This window comes from Mobula birostris, chromosome 15, assembly GCF_030028105.1.
Source record: "Mobula birostris isolate sMobBir1 chromosome 15, sMobBir1.hap1, whole genome shotgun sequence".
NCBI lineage: Eukaryota > Metazoa > Chordata > Chondrichthyes > Myliobatiformes > Myliobatidae > Mobula > Mobula birostris.
The window spans coordinates 31,931,491-31,955,196 of record NC_092384.1 but is presented as its reverse complement, the minus strand read 5'-3'; the positions used below and the strand labels follow the sequence as shown (position 1 = coordinate 31,955,196).

Here is a 23,706-nt window from a genome sequence, read left to right as displayed (position 1 = left end):
CAATACACTGGAACTTTTGAGTCGTCTCCTCTATCAGTTCTGAAAAAGTGGCAAATATGCAGAAAGCTGGAGAAAACAGAAGCGACTGCAGAACAAGTGGCTGTTTTTGAATTTACCTATTGTGCCTGTGTCTATGTGCAATCTTGTGGCATTTTCCTCACAAAAAGGGATTATAATGCACCACCAGCGTGGGATCAGGAGTACTGGGCTGGAGTAGACTTTCAGTGAAATCGCAAAGGGGATAAGGGTCTTGCTTTATTTAATCATCAAATCCCGGGAATGAAGCTCTTAATTAATTATAGGCGCTAAAAATTCAGCCCAGCTGTTTCTTTGGCTTGGCGCTGGCTCGAGTGGAGAAAGACAAACTCTGAGCTGAGATATGTTAGAGCTCATTCAGCATAAATCACTTCCTAATGATAATCCTTGGTGAAAATGAACGTGCTAATGACTGATGGGTTATTGTCCGCCCAATACAGTACGATGCTGTCCAACCCAAATGGTGCCTAATAATGATCCTGCGTTTCTAACTGTTAAAAAATATAACTTCTAGTTACGGCGAAATTGTAAATTGTTAGTACATAATTTACATAAGTTTATGCATCTATCTAAAGAATGAAGATATAAAGAAAAACGCATTATTATTAAGGGGAGGGCAAAAACAGTTTAAAAGTAAGGACAGCAGATTGGCATGTCTTCTTTGGTTTGATCTCACGAGTCGACTTACGAAATATTTTTCCGTTTAACTAACGGTACTCAATACTGTGAGGCTTTTAGGTCCATCAGAATTGTACTCAATCTAATAAACTCATTCCCAAAGTAGATTGTGCAGATATTCTTGGGATATGGTTGCATATATAGACCACCTGTATTTCGCGCTTTACATCAAAATGAAGCACTTTCGGTTTTGGGCTGAGGCAAGAGCAATTCGGAAAGCCATTTCCATATCCGAGTTGACACGAGCGGCTCCAGTTACGCCGGCATAACCTCGAAAAGCTAACGCCGAACACCTCCCAGCTAACTGAATAGGTAGCTCATAAACTTCAGCCTGTCCTTAACAGAAGCAAGGAGCATCATGGCTTCGCATCTGCGTAAAAAGAAATCACTTCCGATATTGATGAGCAAAAGTGTGCCCATAGGCGCAGACGCATTTATGTTATTTTGTACATTCGGAATTAGCGGTTCTTCCCATTAGTTTCCGTGGGAACAATGGGTGAAATAATACATCTAGATTTTTCTTGGCAACGGGTTATCTGGCCTATAAAATGAATATGACGCTTCAAACAGTTGGGGTTGTTAACTCCCATAACCAGGAATGTGTCTTCATCCATTATGTCTGTTGTCAACCAGCACTGGTTATCGTCCTCATAGTGGCTTCACACTTTATTCAAATCTTTTCATAATGTTGATCCTCCTGAGTTCCAAGTGCTTCTGGTTCTACTAATCTCTGAGATTGCATATTTGCATCACCTCTGGGCTGGTCTCTGTGCCCTCAGCTTCTGAGACTTTACATTCTACAGTTCTTTCATGTACACCTTTGTCTCTTTCTCCTTCTTTATGCTATTCTTTTAAACATACAGTTTTCAAACCGTTGGCCAACAGTCCTCTGTAGTGCCAAGTGTGATAATTCTCCAGAACCTCAGAATGGTGGTGGTGGTGGTGGCATCTGTTAGTCTCGCGAGACCATGGATCTGTGCCTGGAAAGTCTGCTGGAGTGTCCTCTCCAGGGCGTAGGCCTGGGCAAGGTTGTATGGAAGACCGGCAGTTGCCCATGCAGCAAGTCTCCCCTCTCCACAACACCGGTGTTGTCCAAGGGCTGATACAGCTTGGTACCGGTGTCGTCGCAGGAGTTGCCAGAACGAGGTTGAAGGGAATGTCGGACTGCCTTAGGGACTCCAGCTCCATATTTATCCTCAGGGTTTACTCCCAAAGCCTTTCCCATGAGTGGGTATGGTCGCAAGGCAGCGGAGGTTTGAAATCAGAGTTTTCCCTCTCTTAGATGGACTGCCTTCCCAGGCTGATGAGCTCCATCTACCCGAAGCACTGGTTTTAAGACACCAGGACCCACCTTCGCCCCTTCTCCTGTCAGTAGAAACAGTTCTGCCGGGCTTAGAGGCTAAGCCACATGAGAAGGCCAGGAGTTGGACTTGGTTGTCAGAGGCTATTTGAGGCGCATGCCGTGAGGAGCACTTTTAGGTGGTGGGAGCTTGTCCCCACTACCACTCCTCGGCTTGACAACCTTGGAACCTTAGAATGCTAAATAATAAAATGCTAAACAAATGCAGGGTGTAGTTGTGAGATTTCGTCTTATTCTTCTTAGGCCCAATCACCCTTACTGGGGCATAGGCTGCTGATAGCATCTCACCAGAGTTCTCTATCGTGTGCCAGTCTTTCCAGTTGTCCTCTGCTGTAGCCCATCTTGGGGTATCCTTCCTCTCCCAGGGATGAGATCTTTGGAGATTCTCTTGGCATTTCTGTAGCTGTAGATTTTTATGGAATGGGTTTGGTAGCCCCATGTCCATCCCTACTGTTTCCGCATCCAGCCTTGGGACTATCCATGGTGGAGTTAAGAAAGAACTGTGTTTGGTCAAGGATATTATCAGATATTAATATGCTCAAAATATGCCCTCTATACACAAGACTCAGCACTTTAATTTAATCTATTGGATCTCAAACAGCTGATTACTCAATTCTATTCTTTCTCCCTTTTTGTTGTTGATTATATGATACTGCGTAATCTTTAACATAGGTGCATTTTGGGAGGTTATATAGGGTTAGGACAGACAGTAAATTGTAGAGCATTCAGAAATATTGATGAATAGAATTTGAGGTTGAAATCTATAGTTACCTGTAAGTACCAATGCTTGTTGATAGAGTGGTGGAGAAAGCATATGAGAACTCAACTCAATTTAGAAAGTAAGAACAGGAGTCAGCCAACAGGACTCTCAAGCCTTCCCAACCATTCAATATCATCAAGGCTAATCTATGCTGAGCTCAAATCCTCTTCTGTGTTGGTTCCCCACAGCCCTCAAATCCTCAAATTTTCAAATATTTATCTATTTTCATCTTAAATATATCTAATGATCTCCACCATCTTCAAGAACAGAGAAATCCAGAGATTCGAACCCCTCTGAGTGAACAAATTTCCACACACCTCATTTTGAAATGACTAATCACTTACTTTCAACTCTTGTTCGCAACTCCCCTCTTGGTAAAACCATCTCAGTGTCTAATCCATCCTGTTTCTTTAGGATCCTATATGACAACTTCATTCTTCTAAAAAAAAGAAGGAATGCACATTAAAGTTGCCTAGCCTCTCTTAATTTTACAGATATCTCATCCCAGGAAGTAGCTTGTGAATCTCCTTTGGACTGCTCCAACTGCTATTTTATCCTTTTTAGCTAACGGGACCAAAACAATGCACAGTATTCCAGACGTAGCCTCACCAAACTTCTGAACAATGATAAAAACAAACTCTCTATTTTTAAACTCCAAGCCCTACACAATAAAGGCCAACAAGCTATTTGCCTTCTTAAATATTTGTTGGACCTGCCTGCCTACATAAACAAATATAGAACATAGAACATTACTGCACATTACGGAGCCTTTGGCTCATTATGTTGTGCTGACCTTTTAACCTACTCTAAGATGAATCTAACCCTTCCCTCTTGCATAGGCTTCCATTTTTCTTTCATCCATGTGCTTATTTAAAAGTTTCTTAAATGTCCCTAATGCTTCTTTGTCTTTCACTACTCCCATGCACCCACCACTCTGTAAAAAAAAATGAAACTCTGTACCTGCCCTTATACATTCCTCCAATCAGCTTAGAATTATGCCCCCTCATATTAGCAATTTCTACCCTGGGAGAAAGTCTTTGGTTATCCACTTGATCTATACCAATTATCATCTCATATGCCTCCACTAAATCACCTCCTCCACTCCAAAGAAAAAAGCCTTAGCTTGCTCAACCTATCCTCATAGGACATGCTCTCCAATCCAGGCAGCATCCTGGTATATTTCCTTTCCACCCTCTCTAAAGCTTCTACATCCTAACAACTATCTCATCCCAAGAATTAGCTTGGTGGAACTTGTTCAGACTGTTCTCACTGCTATTGTATCCATTGTTATGTAAAGGGACTGAAACAGTACATAGTATTCCATGTATGACCTTACAAAATCCCTGTAGCAAGACCTCTCCTTTTAAAAGTCCTGGGCCTACACAATAAAGGCCATAGTGTTGTTAGCCTTCTTAACTAATTGTTGGATGTGCCTGCTAAACTTTTGTGATTAATGTATTAGAGTACCAGGATCCTTCCTAACATTATTCATCAGCAGTCTCCCTCGATTTACTTAACCATGCGCTCTTTGATTCCTCTTAGTGAAGTGTATGACTTCACACATCTCCACATTAAATTCAATTTGTCCAAACATTCTAACTATCCACAACCCATTGCAGGATCACAATGTCTTCATCTCAACTTTCCATTATTTTTGTATCAATGGCAAACTTGAAATCCTTGCATTTTGTTCCCTCCTCCAGGTCATTAATATAAATAACAAACAACTGAGGGTCCAGAGTGCTCAGCTAATTACATAACTTTAGCCTGTAAAGGACCGATTTTGTTCTAGGTAACAGGTTTTTTCAATCTATGAAAAACACATCCCCTCCAATAACTTGGGCATATTTGACTTCCTAGGTTTGGGCAAGTTGGGTTGTTATGTTTTAACTTTGCAAAACACTGGTTAGAGAGCACTTGGAGTACTGTGTGTGTTTCTGTTCACCACATAATAGGAAGGATATGGCTGTGCTCGAGAGACTGCGAATGAGATTCACTAGGATATTGCTTGGATTGGAGGACTTTCATTGTGGGGAAAGAATGGAGATGCTGCACTTGTGTTCCCTGGAGTGAAGGAAACTGATAGAGATACATAAATAGCATTAATTTCAAGAGGAGTAGAATATAAAAACAAGTATGTAATGCTGAGGCTTTATAAGGCACCAGTGAGGCCTCACTTGGAGTACTGTGAGCAGTTTTGGGCCCCTTATCTAAGAAAAGATACACTGACATTGGAGACAGTTCAGAGGAGGTTCATGAGAATGATTCTGGGAATGAAAGGGTTATCGTATGAGAAGCATTTGATAGCGCTGGGTCTATACTCGCTGGAATTTAGAAGAATAAGGCGGGGTATCTCATTGAAACCTATAGAATGCTGAAAGGCCTAGATAGAGTGGATGTGGAGAAGATGTTTCCCACAGAGGGGGAGTCTAGGACCAGAGGGCACAACTTCAGAATAGAGGGATATCAACTTAGAATGGAGATGAGGAGGAATTTCTTTAGCCAGGGGCAGGTGAATTTGTAGAATTAATTTCCACAGGTGGCTGAATGGGAGTATTTAAGGTGGGAGTTGGTAGGTTCTTCAGTCAGGGTGTGACTAATTATGGGGAAAAGGGAGGAGATTGGGGTTGAGAGGGAAATGGATCAGCCATGATGAAATGGTGGAGTAAACTCAATGGGCCGAATGGCCCAATCCTACTCCTATCTCTCATAGAGGGACATCCATTTAGAACAGAGATGAGGAGGGATATCTTTAGCCAGAAGGTGGTAAATCTGAGGAATTCATTGCTGCAGACCACTGTGGAGGCCAGATCATTGGGTATATTTAAGGCAGAGGTTGATAGGTTCTTGACTAGTCAGGGCACAAAAGATTCGGGGGAAAAGGTAAGAGAGAAGTGGTGAGAAGGAAAATAGAGCAGCCATTTGAAATGGCAGAGGAGACTTGCTGGACTGAATGGCCGAATTCTACTCCGATCTCTTATGGTCTTATAAAACTAAAAGAGTCATATGTTCAGAGTAACTGTCTCACAGTAGGGGGTATCATAAAATAGAGGACATAGGTTTTAAGATGAGAGGAAGGAGTTCTAATGAGGATTTAATGATAAAGCTTTTTTTTCACAGGATGTGGTTATGTCTGGAACTCACTGCCGGAGCAGGTGATGAAGTCAAATACAATCATTACATTTAAGAGATGATTAGATAAACAAGGCATAGAAGGATACAGATTTGATGTGGGCAAATAGGATGAGTGTAGATGGGGAAAACATGCACAGGGTGAGCCAAAGTGCTCTACAACTCCATATCAACCAGACGTCAGTTTTGTTCTGCATAATGAATGTAGGGTCCAGTGGAATGACTAAAACAGGGAAAGCGAACTTTAAAATTTAACAATTTTCTAACACCCAGAAAACTTTCAACATTTTCTTTTCTTTTTGATTTTTACAAAAGGTTTAGACAGATTTTGGGATATCTATATTTTGATGCTCATTATACTACATATCACATCAGTGAGAAGGCAGAGAGGAAGAAGAATAAAGATATATTTATGAGCATGACTAAAGTTGCAGTGGATGACCACCACAACAAACAGCCGTATCTATGAATCACCCTGAACACAGTAAACAGCTCATAATCTTTCAAAAAAAAAAGTTTGACGCTGAACTGCATTAGGAGATGTTACAACAGATGGACAAAAGTTGTTTGAATAGGTACGTTCTAAGGATTATTTTAAAGAGAGGAAAGAAGGGCTGAGCTATAAGGATTTAGGCAGGTATTTTCAGATGTTGGGTCTATAGCAGTTTAAAGCATGGTTAGCATTGGTTGGTTGACTATAAATGAAGACGCTTTAGATGGCAGAATTGTAGGAACACTGATGTCTCTTATAACTAGAATTATTTCTTTAAAAAAATTACAGAAGTGCAATGGAACAGAGAACTTTGAGTGGAAGAGAAGCAAGCTTAGAATAGGATCAATACACCAATTCGGCCAAATCAGGCCAAACCAAAGTCAGATTCAGGAGAAACGGATCTAAATTATTCCATTCGGGTGATAGTCCTGATTAAGGAAGATACAGATTGTAAAGGAAAGAATTAAAAAAAAACAAAAGGCCATGAGGAAGAACTGGTAAATAATTTACATGTTGATGTAGTATTGGTCATTTCTTTCTATCCACATCTATTTTGTGATTACTGTACATTTCGATTTGATTTGAGTAAAATACTTCACCCCATGTACGAATTTAAAAGGGCTACTCTTTACAGAATTACAGTAAGCAAGCCCTGCATGATAATGTTAACAAGAGTGTAAGTTTCCTATAAACTATTAACTAGTTAGTATGCCTGGAGTTATACATTCTTTATAAACATAATATCTAACTGATTTCTGTAAAGCTATAAATTATGCCATTTGCAGAGGGGATACCTTCGATGAATCTTCTACACAGTTGTCTAGGGAGTAACACAAGTAACAATTAACGACCTAGAGGGTTGGAGACAGTCACATATACAATTCTGCATTACCTGGAAAGATATGACTGCATAATTCCATTATTTAATAAAAATTATATTTGATTTTTGTGTTTTTACAATGTATCCAGCTTGATAGTTGTCTTTTGACACTTGTTTCTTAGTACTATTTTATAGGCTTTAGAGATAATAGTCAATGCTTATATTTAATGGCAAAATAGCACATTTTGCTCCACTTTTCCTGCAAATAAGGTTTTAGTCACTGAAAGCAAGCCACAGACTCTCTCAGCTTAAGCTTGATAGATGCAAATGTAAATGTGCACTTACTTAATTGGATCAGGTCCCAAGATAAAAGAGATAAACGGCTCCCAGTTTGCCAAGTTATTTTCAGAGGCACGCAGCGATCTGTGTAGGGAAAGTTAATGAAGAAACTAAGAGACAAACTGTACTTAAAATACCTTGGGTCTAGACTTGTTGAAAGCAAGCCTAGAGTTTTTTTCATGCAGGAGAATTTAAGAGAAGCATTCACATGCTCTTCAGTAGTACGGCTAGTGGTATGCGGAAGCTATAAGCCATCTACAAAGCCATCTGAGAAAGATTATTTTGTTCGACAGATAACATTCTGATGGTGCACAATGAATTGAAATGCTGTTTCAAGTTACTTCTGTGGGCATATTTGGCTTATTTAGCTGCAGTTTCAATTACTTCATCACATAGTGTTCAATCAGGCAACAACAGCTAAAACAATTATTACACAGAAATGCCTATATCACTGTATTTACTTGTTTTTTTTTGTTGCTACATCCATATGCATGAGGCATTAGTAGACAGTTATTGATACAAACACTGTTTTCATTGCTAAAGGCCTTCCAAAACAAATTCTCCGGCTGAGTGCCAACGTATGCATGTTGGCTTGGTGCAAGCTGATTAGTGAGATGATTTACAGCCTAACAGAAAGGATGATACTGTCAAGTCTGCAATTCAAAAAGACAAGATAGCACACCCGCAAGGCTTCACTCACGTTACTGTAAACCTCCCAACTAATCAAGACATACACCACAAATACCTGAAACAGTCAAGCAATCAATTGTCTGCTGATTAAATGCAGTCTCTATTACCAGTTTCTCTGGTAATTTGTTACCCTGACAATAGTATCTCCTAGCTGTGTGCAAGCATTCCACCTCACCTGTCCAACTGTGTGAGAATGGAGATATTTCAGGAGCACAGCAGGGCACCTAATACAACAGTTGCAATATTGCTTCTGTTTTCTACCCTTACAAATAGCAAGACAATAAGTCTGAATGGTGGCCTGGAAAACACAGGGGTCAAATGCTGCAATTTCAGCTACATACAGTTGTTCCTTTTGTCACTAGACTTTTTCTTCTGTTCATTAATAATAAAACAAAATCTTTCTCTTCACTAGTTGTTCTTGATGGAGAAAGCCTTACTCTGCAATAAACTTAGGGACTTTGATCTTGGGCCATTCACTTAGGTCTTTTTTTTAGCTGAAATCAGTGGCAAAACTATGTGAACTTATTGTTCACACTTGCTGCGCTTCTGGTTTAGAAAGAACTGATTTATTAGCTTGTCAAGGGAAGCATTGTTCAAGAAGGCAATCAAAAAGCACTTACCTAGCTAAACTAAAATTACTGGCTTTTCTCTGGCTAATTTGTATAACTCCCATGGAGCAGCTTGGAAAAGATTTGATGAGGCATAAAACGATGATTAATGAATTTATTGCCTGGTGCTCATCAAATAGGAGTGTGATTATGTTCTCTTGGTGTAGTGACTGTTGTGTGCAGAGTATAGCCAGATACATGGCATTCAGTATCTTAGTAGCAGTGTAGCTACTAAATTAATCAGATATTGATAGAATGTATGTATGCCCCTTGTGTTAACTTTTCTTTTGCAATTTTTGGCTTCTCTTTATTCTCATTTATCTCCCTCAGACTTAGGTCCTCTCTGCATTTATACTATCTGCAACCATTCTTGGTTCCACTGCCAAAATTCATGACTGATTCTACTTCTGAATTCATTGTCTACGTTCTTGCTACTCACTGATTTTTTTTTCAGCACTTTTGTCCCTGCTCTGGCATTTCAAGTCCTTTTCACCCTGTGTCATAACCCCTTCCCCCCATTGATTGAAGATGTTTGTGGCCTGTCCGAACCTTCTCTGTTCAAATCCACTTATCTTAGACCCTCTCTCTTTCAGCCACTTTAAAGTCTTCTTTTAAATCTTCTTATTCATTTTGCTAGTTCAGTAAGATTAAAACCCAGAAAAGCCTAAAGAATACACAAGATGTTGCTGGATCTGCGAAGCTCGGGCAATAATTGCACTGAGAATCCAGCTGAAATAAAGCATCGGTATGTTTGTAAAGAGACGTAAGTACTATAGCTAACAGAAAGACAGATAAAGATAAATATACCAAAAGCAGGAAAATAAAGATATATGCAAAGAATTTTAAAGAAGGAAATAACAAAAAGAAAATGAACGCAAGAGAAACATGGCAACATGTTGGAGCACGAAAGAATAAACTAAAGAAACATTTCAAAATGGAAATAGAGAGAGCACTGAAAATTTTTAAAAAGCAAAAAGTTTTTTTTAAAATGTAAAGATTTCATGAATCATCAATTTGTGTAATATGATACCAGAGGTAAAGGCAAATGATAGCACTGGTCTATTCATAGATGTTAAAAAGTCTGTTCAACAGTTTCTTATATGATCTATTTCTAAGTCTTCCTGACCCATGTGACCTGGTAAAGTTTCAGATGTAACAGAGGCAACATGAGGGAACTGGTGAGACAAAGGATGATTTGATAGGCGGTTAAATGTGAAATGTGAGGAAAGGTGCTGCAGGGAGAGATCTGCTCAGTTTTCGCCCCTAGCCACTTTGACTATTGAAGTGGTAAAATGAAGTAATTGGATAAGGTGCTAGACAAACTGACACAAAAGGTTTTAGGTTTAAAATAGAAAAGCACAACTAAATGATAATTTTAAAATCGACTAAAGTGACAACAGGAGATATGTCAAGATAAAGAAATTCTAATTATTTTTGCAGGCAATACTGTTTATTTTCAATGATGCATAAGTTCTTAAATAACTGTACTGCAATTTCATAGTTACTCATTGTATTATTGAGCATAATGTGATAAACATTGCACAATGTAACTTATCTGTTCCAAAGAGTAAAGTATTACTTCTTATGTGATCAGAAGATATAACAGATGATAAGATAAAACATTACTTCTACCCAAATATATGGTTCTTTCACAGGAACTTGAATCTGCCACAGTATACCTGCCAGCAAAAATGAAAATACAAAAGGAGGAAATAAAGGTAATGTTTTTACCTTATAGGGCCAATAAAGAATGCTTGACAGCGATGGCAGGGCTTGAATTTGATTACCTCTTACAAAGAGAAATCGGGTGACGTAGGTGGCAACAGGGCTTCACTTCCAGATGAGCTCAATGACCATCAAAACTCGGAAGAAACTTCACAACCTCCCACAGCACCTGATGGTCCTGTGATTTCAGTCTCTGAGGTCGACGTGAGAGCATCCTTCAGGAGGATGAACCCATGGAAAGCAGCTGGCCCAGGTGGGGTTTCTGGCCACATACTAAAGACCTGTGCTGACCATTTGGGTAGAGTGTTCACCGATATCTTTAACCTCTCTTCGGAAGGCTGAGGTACCCAATTGCTTTAAACAGGCCTCAATCGTGCTGGTGCCTAAGAAGAATGTGGCAACCTGCCTCGATGACTAGCATCTAGTAGCACCTGCATCCACTGTGATAAAGAGTTTTGAAAGGTTGGTGATGAAATACATGAACTCCTGCCTGAGAAACAAATTGGGTCCACTCAAATTTTCCTACCAGCACAGGTCCACAGCATCTTCACTCAACCCTGGAACATTGGAACAGCAAAGATACATACATCAAAATGTTCCTTATCAACTACAGCTCGGCATGCAATACTATCATCCCCTCAAAACTAATCAATAAGCTTCAAGACCTTGGCCTCAATACCTCCTCGTGCAACTGGATCCTCAATTTCCTCACTTGCAGACCCTAGTCAGTTCAGATTGGCAACAACATCTCCTCCACGAGCTCCATCAGCACAGTCGCTCCACAAGGCTGTGTGGTTAGCCTCCTCCTCCACTCACTTTAAACTTATGACTATGTTGCTGAGCACAGTTCCAATGCAATATTTAAGTTTTCTGATGACAGCACTGACATTGACCGAATCAAAGATGGTGAAGAATCAACATATGAGAAGGAAATTGAAAATCTAGCTGAATGGTACCACAACAACAACCTCTCACTCAATGCCAGCAAGTCCAAGGAGCTGATTATTAACTTCAGGAGGAGGAAAACGGAGGTCCATGAGCATGTTCCCTTTGAGGGATCAAAGGTGGAGAGAGTCAGCAACTTTAAATTCCTTGGCGTTAGCATTTCAGGGGACCTTTCCTGAGCCCAGCATGCAAGTGTAATTGTGAAGAAAGCATGGCAGCACCTCTACGCCCATTGAAATTTGAAAAGATTCAGCAAGATACCTAATACTTTGACAGATTTCTATAGATGTATGGTGGAGATTATATCGTCTTGTTGCATCATGACCTGGTATGAAAACACGAATGCCCTTTAATGGAAAATCCTACAAAAAGTAGTGGTTACAGCCCAGTTCTTCAGAATCAGAATCAAATTTAGTATCACTGGTATGTTATGAAATTTGTTCACGGGTAAAGCGCTCCTCTTCGTTGAACACATGAGCATGGAGCGCTGTTTCAAGAAAGCAGCGTCCGTTGTCAGAGAATCCCATCGGTTGGCTCATACCCTTTTCTTGCTGCTGTCATCAGGAAGAAGGTACAATAGCCTGAGGTCTGACAGCACCAAGATCAGGAACAGTTATTACCCTTCAACCATCAGGCTCAGTGTAGGACAATTCCTTTCAATTTCACTAGCCCCACCACTGAACCGTTCCCACAACCTATGGACTTACTTTCAAGCACTTGTCATCTCATGTTATTGAGAATTATGACTTATTTATCTATTTGTTTGTTTGTTTTTTTCTCTTTTGTATTCACACAGTATGTTGTCTTTTGCACATTGGTTGTTGGGTGTGCTCTTTTATTGATTCTATTATAGTTCTTGGATTTACTGAACATGCCTGCAAAAAAACGGATCTCAGGGTTGTATATGTTGACATACTTTGATAATAAATTTACTTTGAACATTGAACTTTTTGAATAACATACACTGGAAATTGACTCTGTTTTTTAGATGAACTAATAAGCATTTGAATCTGTCATTACCATTTAAAACCCTTTAGTTATTGTGTATTGTGCAATACACGCAAACACGTATATATCCTGTTGGTGAAACTCATTAACTATGTTATCTTAACTTCCTTCCTCTTACATCTGCACTTCCAAAATGGAATCTCAGTTCACAGGGATTCATGCAATGAAGATGCCATTATATCACAATATTCATTCACCAAACACTTCGTATTTAGATTTTAAATTTATGTTATCTTCATGAGAGTATGACAAATCCTTCTTAATATAATTATTTTCCCCCTAGTTCTTGTACTAAAACTCCCTAACTTAGATTAGACTGGAGTGTGGAACCTGCATTTCTTATTTGAAACTGTTATTTATTGCTCAGGAGATCATTTCAATTTACTAGATATGCTTCATGGTAACACTAGAGATATTGTGCAAGATATCAATATACGCTTCTGCTGCAGTTCCACTCTATCTGTAACCATTGCAGAACAGTTTTTACTTTTTAAGTAATGAGAAGAACATTAGGGCATTTTCTCACAAAGTAATATGTAAGCACATATTACTTACAGAAGGTTTCTGAAGTTAACAAAAAAATTCTCAACGTTTATAATGTATTCTTTTGTACATTCTTTGCTATTCTAATTAATTCTGAATTATGAAAGATACATTCATATTCTAATGCATTATTTTATCTTACAGTAAAGGCTTGATCAACTTGCCATAATACAGTACTACCTCCAGAGTATCTGCTCCAGAAATCTGGTCACCCCAAAAGTTAGAAGATGTCATCTCTTTTATGCTTATCTTTTAGGTTGCCCTGTTTGAAGAATATGGAGCAGGAAATTTGGAAAAGGCTGTCTTTAGCTCTTAGATATGCAACTTTATTTTCCTGAATATCATAATATTTTAGGCAGTCATAATGATGACTATAATCATTGCTAATAGACAAACTCTTTCATAAACTTTTGCAATAAAGTGCTTTCTGTAATAATAATATTATTGGATAAGGGAAGTTCAGTAAGATTGACAACCAGCAAAAACCAAAAGGATACACAAGACTTTGCTGGACCTACAAATACACCAAGAATTCAGATGAACTAAAGCATTGACATATTTATAAAGAGACATACTGTAAGTAATAAACTAGTATTATTATTGGATGCCAGGAACATTTTAGTATTTGGTTCCTAGACACTGAACAACAATAACTTTAGTTCAGCACTTACTTATGACTCTTGTGTTTTATAGCATGGGCCAAAACCAGCAATCACCTGTACCATGTTAATAGGCCTTTCATGCAATGCCAAGAGAAGGAATGTTATGGAATAAGTGCAGTGAAGTTCCATTTACCTGAAAGCATTGCTATCTAGCATGTAATCTGTTTTTGTGTCAGCATAGTCATGTAACAAGGCCATGATGACTCACAGTTGTGATAATGATAGAAATTAAAGGTGAGTTACTCAGGTACAATTTATTGTCCAACTTTGATATGGCAATTAAAGTGTATATTGCTTTGAATACAATCAGGCTGTGCTGGAATGGAAGTCAATGTAAAACACTGAGTCACTTTTACATAAAATGTACACAGATACATTTAGACAGCAAACAAAAAGACATACAAACATTTGCTAAGATTAGCATAATTTTCTTGGCAGGATTATAGACAAACATATTTACTAGATGATTCTCTTAATTTTAAATGATTCCGCAGTCTGTTCATTAAAAGGTCATATGTTTCTGGTAACGCTATTACCAGAGAAAGCAAGTGTTATAGAAGCTCATAAAATTGCTTATGCATGATCATCTAACAGAGTTATCACTGCAACTATCAAAAGAGTTTTGACATTCAGAGGAAGAAGACATATTTGCTATTACTGAAGTAATATTTCAGAACATCAGCAGCCTGAATGTGTGGCAGAGAGCAGAGTTTGATTGATTTCCAGTAAATACAGTTTATGTCAATATAAGTAAAGAGATGGCATTAATAATAAGCATAATGTTAGACAGCAATAGTTTGCAGACATAATTGCTTTAATGTGGGCAATTAAGACTAAGTGCATGTGGTTTTAGTGACCGCCCTACATTCCTTTGGATGATTACAGTGATCAATGAATGTGATTTGTAAGTAGCTTCATATTGATCAAACAGTAGCACATTCAACCTTGAAGAAGTCATTTGCTGTGACACCTAATGCAGTTCCCTTTCTTGCTATCAAATTTATTTATTTTTATACCGATTATCTCTTTATTGCTGGCTGCAAAGCCTTCTCCCTGCAATGTGCTTTTACAATTATTCTGTTTCATTATATGTTAAATTGCACATGAATACGTTATTTTTATAGGTAAATATTATTCTAATTATAAATAGGCATATCATTCTATCAAGCTTAAAAAATATGTGTAAAAATTCAATTAATATTTTAAATGTGTTGATATTTTCTTTGGGGAAATAAATCATTGGATTAAGGTACTCCAGAAATTTACTTAAAGGGCATTATGTTTTTTATTCAAATTATTTAACAGTCACTAAATATCTAACAAATAAGGCTTTTCCTTTGCAGTTCTATAAGGGATATTGATCCAGTTTCTGAGGTTCTTGATTTTCTGTGCCTTTGCGTTGTAATTAGATCGTGACACATCATTTAAATTTTTTCCTTTTCTTTTGCAATGTAATTTTATACTCCTTCTTCCCTGATACTAAATAATTGGAATCATTTTCACTATTTCTCGATTTTCTTTTCACTTCTTCATCATTTTTTATCTGACCGCCATTTGTTTCTCTGTTCTGCCTCTTGTCACAGCGAGTTTGTACGTTCTCCCTGTGGCAACATGGGTTTCCTCCAGGTGCTCTGGTTTCCTCCCACAGTCCAAAGACATACCGGTTGGTAACTGAACTGGTCATTGTAAATTGTCCAATGATTAGGCTGGGATTAAATAGGTGGGTTGCTGGGCAGCACGGTTGCTAGGGCAGGAAGGGCCTGTTCCGTGCTGTATCGCTAACTAAATAAATAAACAATAAATAAAAACCTCTCTGTGCACTATCAATTGCATTTAAAGTGAATAAATACTATCTACAAAGCAGGTAATAAAGCTATGTGACATTAATTGCCATACTACTAAAATCCAAAATTGTATTCTACCTATAAACTATACAGAAACAAATAAAAGGTGGTTGGAAAAATCATATTTTATTGGACTAGCAACACACATCAAAGTTGCTGGTGAACACAGCAGGCCAGGCAGCATCTCTAGGAAGAGGTACAGTCGACGTTTCGGGCCGAGACCCTTAGTCAGAACTAACTGAAGGAAGAGCTAGTAAGAGATTTGAAAATGATTGGACTATTGGCTTGATATGTTTCCCCTTGATGAAGACGACCTATTACATAAAGTCTAGCATTTAAATGATTAGCAGGTAATATCAAATTTCATGAAGAAATCTTTTATAGTATTTTAGTTCTAATGATTCCAGAAGAAATTGTTATCCATTCTGGAATTTTTATCTAATATTGACCAGAGTAATAATTGAACACATTACTTAATGTACAGTCTGCCCTCCTTATCCACGGGGGATTGGTTCCGGGACCCCCCGTGGATACCAAAACTCGGATGCTCAAGTCCATTATATAAAATGGCGTAGTATTTGCATATAACCTACGCACATCCTCCCGTATACTTTAAGTCATCTCTAGGTTACTTATAATACTTAATACAATGTAAATGCTATGTAAGTAGTTGTTATACTGTATTGTTTAGGGAATAATGACAAGAAAAATGCTCAAACAGAGAGAGTTGGAGAGAGAACTTCCGGGTTTTTCCGATCAGTGGTTGGTTGAATCCGTGCACGCGGTACCCGCAGATAAGGAAGGCCAACTGTATTAAGTGAAATCTTGAAATTTGGAAATGCATGCAAGAAAATAGACTCATTGGCCTCTTTATGAGCTATATCTGTACACCTGCTCATTAATGCAAATATCTAATTAGCCAATCATGTGGCAGCAACTCAGTGCATAAAAACCTGTAGACATGGTCAAGGGGTTCATTTGTTTTTCAAACCAAACATCAGAATGTGGTGGAAATGTGATTGAAGCGATTTTGACTGTGAAATGATTGTTGGTGCCAGACAGGGTGGTTTGAATATCTCAGAAACTGCTGATCTCCTGGAATTTTCATGCACAACGGTTGTAAGAGTTTAAAGAGAATGTTGCAAAAACAAAAACAAAAACAATCCAGTGAATGGCAGTTCCGCTGGTGAAAATGCCTTGTCAATGAGAGAGGTCAGAGGAGAATGACCAGACTGGGTGAAACTGACAGGAAAGTGACAGTAACTCAAATAATCACACACTACCATGGTGGTGTGCAGAAGAGCATCTCTGAATGCAAGGCATATCTAAACATTGAAGTGGATGAGCTACAGCAGCAGAAGACCACGAGCGTTCACTCTGAGTATAAATTTGAAGCATATTGCATTGTATTATTTAAACTGATCTTCTGGCTGTGTGATTTGAAGAAATAACTGGATACAGAGAATTCTGAACTTTATCCATTCTCTCTGGCCAATTCACAAAGTTCTATACTTTTGGGGAAAAAATGCGGTTACAAGCTAATTGTAGTGGGCCAGAACAAGAATATTAAGGTGAATATTAAGGTGAATGTTGAAATCTGATAAACAATGCCCACTTGTGTGTGGAAACACCCTGGTGCTCGTGAACCAGGTCCCAGCTATTGGTAAAAAGCTCCACTGTCTGTGGGAAGCCCTGGGAGGGATGAAGGCTACGGGAATAAACCCAGGCAGCAAATCCGGAGTGGAGCCCCCAAGGTGGCTGGATGTCATTGAACATCCTTCTTACAGCCAAGCTGGTGCCAAACATATTGCTTCATAAGCTTTCCTTTGGACTACACTGGTGAGGCCAAGAGGGGGATCTTGACAACCCTGGCTTTTCAGGATCTCCGTGCCTTCCACCCAGGCTTGTGATCACCATCACCCGTTGTCCTTCTAGACAGATGGATGCCAACACAACACAATAAACAATGTGGTATATTTCTATCACTTAGTGTAAGATACTTCATACATTGTTTGAGCATAACAGTTGACATCAAACTTTAAGGCAGGGGTTAACAACCTGGGGGTTCATAGACTCCTCAGTTAATAGTAAGGCATAAAAATGGTTAGGAACCCCTGCTTTAAGGGAAATGAAAGCATTGGCAGTCATTTCAACATAAATGGTCTGATTTAAGTCCATATTTCTGGACTAATTAACAACTAAATAACAGTCCAGTCAAGTACAACAGGAAATGGCAAAACTGGTAGCAGTGGCAAAGTCAGAGTTGTATGAAGGTTGGGGCACATTATTAGACACAATATGATTCAAAAAGCCAAGTGAAACTGACCAGCAGCTAGGAGGGACATTTCAAATGCCCTTGCCACACATCTCCAATATATTCAGTAGCTGCTTTTCTGAAAGTTAGGGCAAATCAAAAGCAACCGAATTAAGGAACAATACTGTAAGAACATAGCACTAAGACAAGATCAACAGTCAATACAGAAGTGTTTTACATTCTCTGTGTTTTAAACAGTGTAGTTGGTAAATAGCTTGAAATCAGTAGTGATATTGAGATTTGGGCATCATGTTCTTTAGATTTTCCAACTACTCCTGATTAAACAGCATGGGATACATACATTCCCAACAAATGTCCTTTTACAAAGGTAAGTGCATGTATGTTTTGGAGTAGCTCATGCAGTGCACACACAGCTGGTACTTCGCAGAAAAGCTTTGTCTTAATGTGATCTACAGTAGATTGTTCTCTTTCTGAGATCATTTGGAGTTAGATGTTGAGTCAGTGGGTGGGAAGATTCTACTTTTAGCTGGCAAATCCATAAGGAACTGTTGGCTGGCTACAGTGCACTGGTCAGCTTGTCCAGGGTTTTCTGCACTTGTGCATCACCAGCAGATCAGGAAAGAGTGGAGAGTGATGAAATGCTTTGAGACGTTGGTCATGGCTAGAATCACCACCTGTTTCCACTGCTTTCAGGAAGGAATCCACTGCTATTTGCCCATAACCACAATAGGTCTACAGCGAACACAATCTCAAAGGTTTTCCGTGCAGCCTTGGATCACCTGAACAATGTAAATACCTATGTCAGGATGCTGTTTATTGAATATAGTTCAGCATTTATCACCATCATTCCTACAGTCCTGGTCAAAAAGCTGCAGAACGTGGGCCTCTGCACTTCCCTCTGCAACTGGATCCTTGCAACTGGAGCTAATAGACTGGTCCTGGTCTTATTTTTCATCTGGCATAGTTTGCATTTGTTGTTTGATTGTTTGTGGTTTTTGTATTGCTATATTTATGCTCTATTCTTGGTTGGTGCGGCTATAACAAAACCCAATTTCCCTCGGGATCAATAAAGTAAATCTACCTATCTATTGACTTCCTATCCGAAAGACCACAATCTGTGCAGATTGGAAATAACATCTCCACCTCACTGACAATCAACACTGGTGCACCTCAGGAATGTGTGCTTAGCCCACTGCTCTACTCTCTCTACACCCATGACTGTGTGATTAGGCACAGCTCAAACTGCATTTATAAATTTGCTGATGATACAACCATTGCTGGCAGAATTTCAGATGGTGATGAGAGGGTGTACAGGAGTGAGATATACCAGTTAGTTGAGTGGTGTCGCAGCAACAACCTTGTCGCTCAACGTCAGCAAAGAACTGATTGTCGACTTCAAGAAGGGTAAAGCAAGGTAACACAAACCAATTCTCATAGAGGGATCAGAAGTGGAGAGAGTGAGCAGTTTCAAGTTCCTGGGTGTCAATATCTCTGAGGACCTAACCTGGACACAATATGTTGATGCAGCTATAAAGAAGGTAAGACAGCAGCTATATTTCATTAGAAGGTTGAGGACACTCGGTTTGTTAACTAAAACACTCAAAATCTTCTGCAAATGTACCATGGAGAGCATCCTGACTAGCTGCATCACTGTATGGTAAGGGGAAGCTACTACACAGGATTGAAGTAAGTTGCAGAAACTTGTAAACTTAGTCAGCTCTATCATGGGTACCAACCTCTGTAGTATCCAAGACATCTTCAAGGAGCGGTGCCTTGGAGAGGTAGCGTCCATCATTAAGGATTCCCACCTCCCAGTTCATGAGCTCTTCACTCTATTACCATTAAGAAGGAGGTACTGAAGCTTGAAGGCACACACTCAGCGATTCAGGAACAGCTTCTTCCCCTTTGCCACCTGATTTCTAAATGGACATTGACCCCATGAACCCTACCTCACTACTTTTTTATTTCTGTGATTTTGCACTAATTATTTTCACTTAATTATTTAATAAACACACACACACTGTCAAGGTCCGGATTGGGGTCCCTTTAAATTTACCTTGTTTAAGTGACGATCTGGACCGTTGATTCCCTGTTTTCCCGTGTCCCTCGGCTTTGGTGATTAGAGGCAATTAATGCTCGGCTGAACCGGTAGCTTACAGTCTCCGGCTTTCAGCCGTTTGGCGCGAGAGCGTCTGCAAAGTCATCAAAGGTACGGTGTGCCGATGTCATTTGGCTGGAGCAAGCCTAGTCTCTGCTGAAGTGAATGCCGGTAATTCGCCCTTCCTCACCGGAGCAACCCTGTCCAGTTACCTCGCCGAAGCAAGCCTGCAAAGTTTCCTCATCAAAGTGGGTCCGTCAGTTAACCCGCCGGAGAGAATCAGGAGCCACTGTTTACTGTCCCTGGGCCGAGTCAAGAGCTCGCCACTACCCGGAGGCTCCAAGTACCACATCCAAGTCCTGGCTCCGGCGGCATCTAAGTACCATGTCCAATTCCTGGGTCCGGCGGCACCCAAGTACCACGTCCAAGTCCTGGCTCTGGCGGCACCCAACTACCACGTCCAAGTCCTGGCTCCGGTGGCACCCAACTACCACGTCCAAGTCCTGGCTCCGGTGGCATCCAAGTACCACGTCCAAGTCCTGGCTCTGGTGGCACCCAACTACCACGTCCAAGTCCAAGTCCTGGCCCTGGCGGCATCCGAGTATCTAGTCAAGTCCTGGCCCTGCCGTTCTGTGATTCCTGTCCTACCCCCCCCCCCCCGTCTGAATCCCTTCTCTGCTCCTCTTGCCTCTAGCCCTCGTCTGTAGCCCTCACCTGCACCTCGGTCTAGTTCTATCACTGGAGCTAGATAGGAACTGTGTTGTTCTTTGGTGTTTATCTTGTCTTGTCTTGTCCTCGCCTCCGTGGGGTAAGTCAGGCTGTCTTGCCGTTGCCCCGCGGGGGGTCATGTCTTGTCTTGTCTTGTCCTCGCCTCCATAGGGTAAGTCAGGCCGTCTTGCTGTTACCCCACGTAGGGTCATGAGTCCCGGCCCTATGTCCTGTACCCAAGGAGGGGTCCCAACTCTGTGTCTGTGTATGTGTCGATGGTTCCATGTTCCTCCTCTCCCTAGACCATGTCATGTCCATGCCTGGTTCTGGGGTCCGAGCCCGAGGCAAGACCCAGGTACTGAGTCCTTGCCCAATCTCTGGCTCGGAGTCCATACCCTAACCTCTTCACGTCTCCTCCAGTTCTGGGAGCCGATTCCGAGTCCTAACCCAGACCCTTGGTCCCAGCCTAGTCGTAGTCCTTGTCCTGTTTGCTCTTCCTTCTTCTGCTTTGCTCTCCTGGTATCAAACAATAAACTAAATCTAGTTACCCTCATAAGATGTGTCTTGCTTTTGGGTCCACCCTTGCTCCCTATGCCCCCGCCAGTATGACACACACACACACACACACACACACACACACACACACACACACATCTGATTCTGATTCTGTCTCAGGATGTCCAAATATCCGACTCCTGCTCCAACAGAGTGTTCACTTCTGAATCCAGGGATGGAGCACAAACATCTTGAGCTAAGGGTGTGCATGTGCCTTGGTCAGCCCATGCCAATAAATTGGGCCATAGACCTTGAAAGACTGCAGGAAAGTAGGAAAGAGGTTAATTTTTTCCCCCTTAATTTTGATGGTTTTACTTAAACTCCAGCACTGAAAAGATTTAAAAATATATTTTTAAATGATTGATTTTATCTAAAAGCAGTTCGAAGGTCTTTGAGAACAGTGAATAGAGAGAGACCAGTCTCAGGATCAAGGTCCTAGCTACAGCTTTGCAGTGTGCTTCACTTCACATGACACCTGCAGAAACTGGAGACCTTTGGTACAATAGCACTGATGGGGTTGAAAAATTAGGTGTAACACAAGCAGCAAGTGCATAAATCTGCCCCAATATTATTTATAGTGGTCTCTGCACATCTTCAGCACTTTGATTTATTCCATTGATTTATGAGTATCAGAGACTTAAATCATTTTCTGCCTCAGCCTTCAAGATCTATTGAAAAGTAATCAGGTGGTTCCAGGGATGAGGAATTTAAATTTGATTCAGATCAGAAATGCTGTAGTTGTTGTGTATGGAGCAGGAAAATTTGGAAGGAAATTTGATGGAGTTGGGTAAGGCCATGATTGGCCTGGATGGGGTGTTCCCACAGTGGCCTTAGTTGTTCCCATTAGCAGATGGTTTAAGAACTAGAGGATACAAACTTAAAACATTGAGGTAAACATGCAGTGAAGGAGGGCATGTCGTAAAACTTTGTCACCTGAAGTGTAGGTTATGTTCTGGAATTCACTGCCTGTCAAGGTCGTGCAACCAGATTCAGGCAGTGCCTTCAGAAGGGAATTGAATAGGCATAATAGACAATAGACAATAGGTGCAGGAGTAGGCCATTTGGCCCTTCAAGGCAGCACCGCCATTCACTGTGATCATGGCTGATCATCCACAATCAGTTCCCTGTTTCTGCCTTCTCCCCATATCCCTTGACTCCACTATCATTAAGAGCTCTATCTAACTCTTTCTTGAAAGCATCCAGAGAATTGGCCTCCACGGCCTTCTGAGGCAGAGCATTCCACAACTCTCTGGGTGAAAACGTTTTTCCTCAACTCCATTCTAAATGGCCTACCCCTTATTCTCAAATTGTGGCCTCTGGTTCTGGACTCCCCCAACATTGGGAACATGTTTCCTGCCTCTAGAGTGTCCAATCCCTTAATAATCTTATATGTTTCAATGAGATCCCCTCTTATCCTTCTAAATTCGAGTGTATAAAACCCCAGTTGCTCCAATCTTTCAACATATGACAGTCCCGCCATTCCGGGAATTAACCTCGTGAACCTCCGCTGCACTCCCTCAATAGCAAGAATGTCCTTCCTCAAATTTGGAGACCAAAACTGTACACAATACTCCAGGTGTGGTCTCACCAGGGCCCTGTACAACTGCAGAAGGACCTCTTTGCTCCTATACTCAACTCCCATTGTTATGAAGGCCAACATGTCATTAGCTTTCTTCACTGCCTGCTGTACCTGTCATGGTTACTTTCAGTGACTGATGAGCAAGGACACCAAGATCTCGTTGTACTTCCCCTTTTCCTAACTTGACACCATTCAAATAGTAATCTGTCTTCCTGTTCTTGCCACCAAAGTGGATAACCCGACATTTATCGACATTAAACTGCATCTGCAATGCATCTGCCCACTCACCTAACCTGTCCAATTCATCCTGCATTATCTCAACATCTTCCGCATATTTCACACTGCCACCCAGCTTTGTGTCATCTGCAAATTTGCTAATATTACTTTTAATCCCTTCATCTAAATCATTAATGTATATTGTAAATAGCTGCGGTCCCAGCACCGAGCCTTGTGGTACCCCACTAGTGACCACCTGCCATTCTGAAAGGGACCCGTTAATCCCTACTCTTTGTCTCCTGTCTGCCCACCAATTTACGATCCATGTCAGTACCCTACCCCCAATACCATGTGCTCTAATTTTGCCCACTAATCTCCTATGTGGGACCTTATCAAAGGCTTTCTGAAAGTCTAGGTGCACTACATCCACTGGCTCTCCCTTGTCCATTTTCATAGTTACATCCTCAAAAAATTCCAGAAGATTAGTCAAGCATGATTTCCCCTTCGTAAATCCATGCTGACTTGGACCGATCCCGTTACTGCTATCCAAATGAGCCACTATTTCATCCTTTATAATTGACTCCAGCATCTTCCCCACTACTGATGTCAGACTAACTGGTCTATAATTGCCT

At 40.4% G+C, this 23,706-nt stretch overlaps 1 protein-coding gene across 2 annotated transcripts in view; it reads left to right on the top strand.

Annotated features, from left to right (window-relative positions):
- irx5a (iroquois homeobox 5a) overlaps positions 1-23,706 on the top strand; it is a 45,322-nt gene that overhangs the window by 9,952 nt on the left and 11,664 nt on the right. Inside the window, exon 4 of one of the 2 annotated variants that reach the window (XM_072279549.1) lies at positions 10,572-10,954. The exons of the other annotated variant lie outside the window; for it this stretch is intronic. Coding sequence (XP_072135650.1) covers positions 10,572-10,579 — 8 coding nt within the window. The 3' untranslated portion in view covers positions 10,580-10,954. Of the gene's footprint in view, positions 1-10,571; positions 10,955-23,706 lie in introns of those variants that run through there. 2 annotated transcript variants of the gene reach the window in all.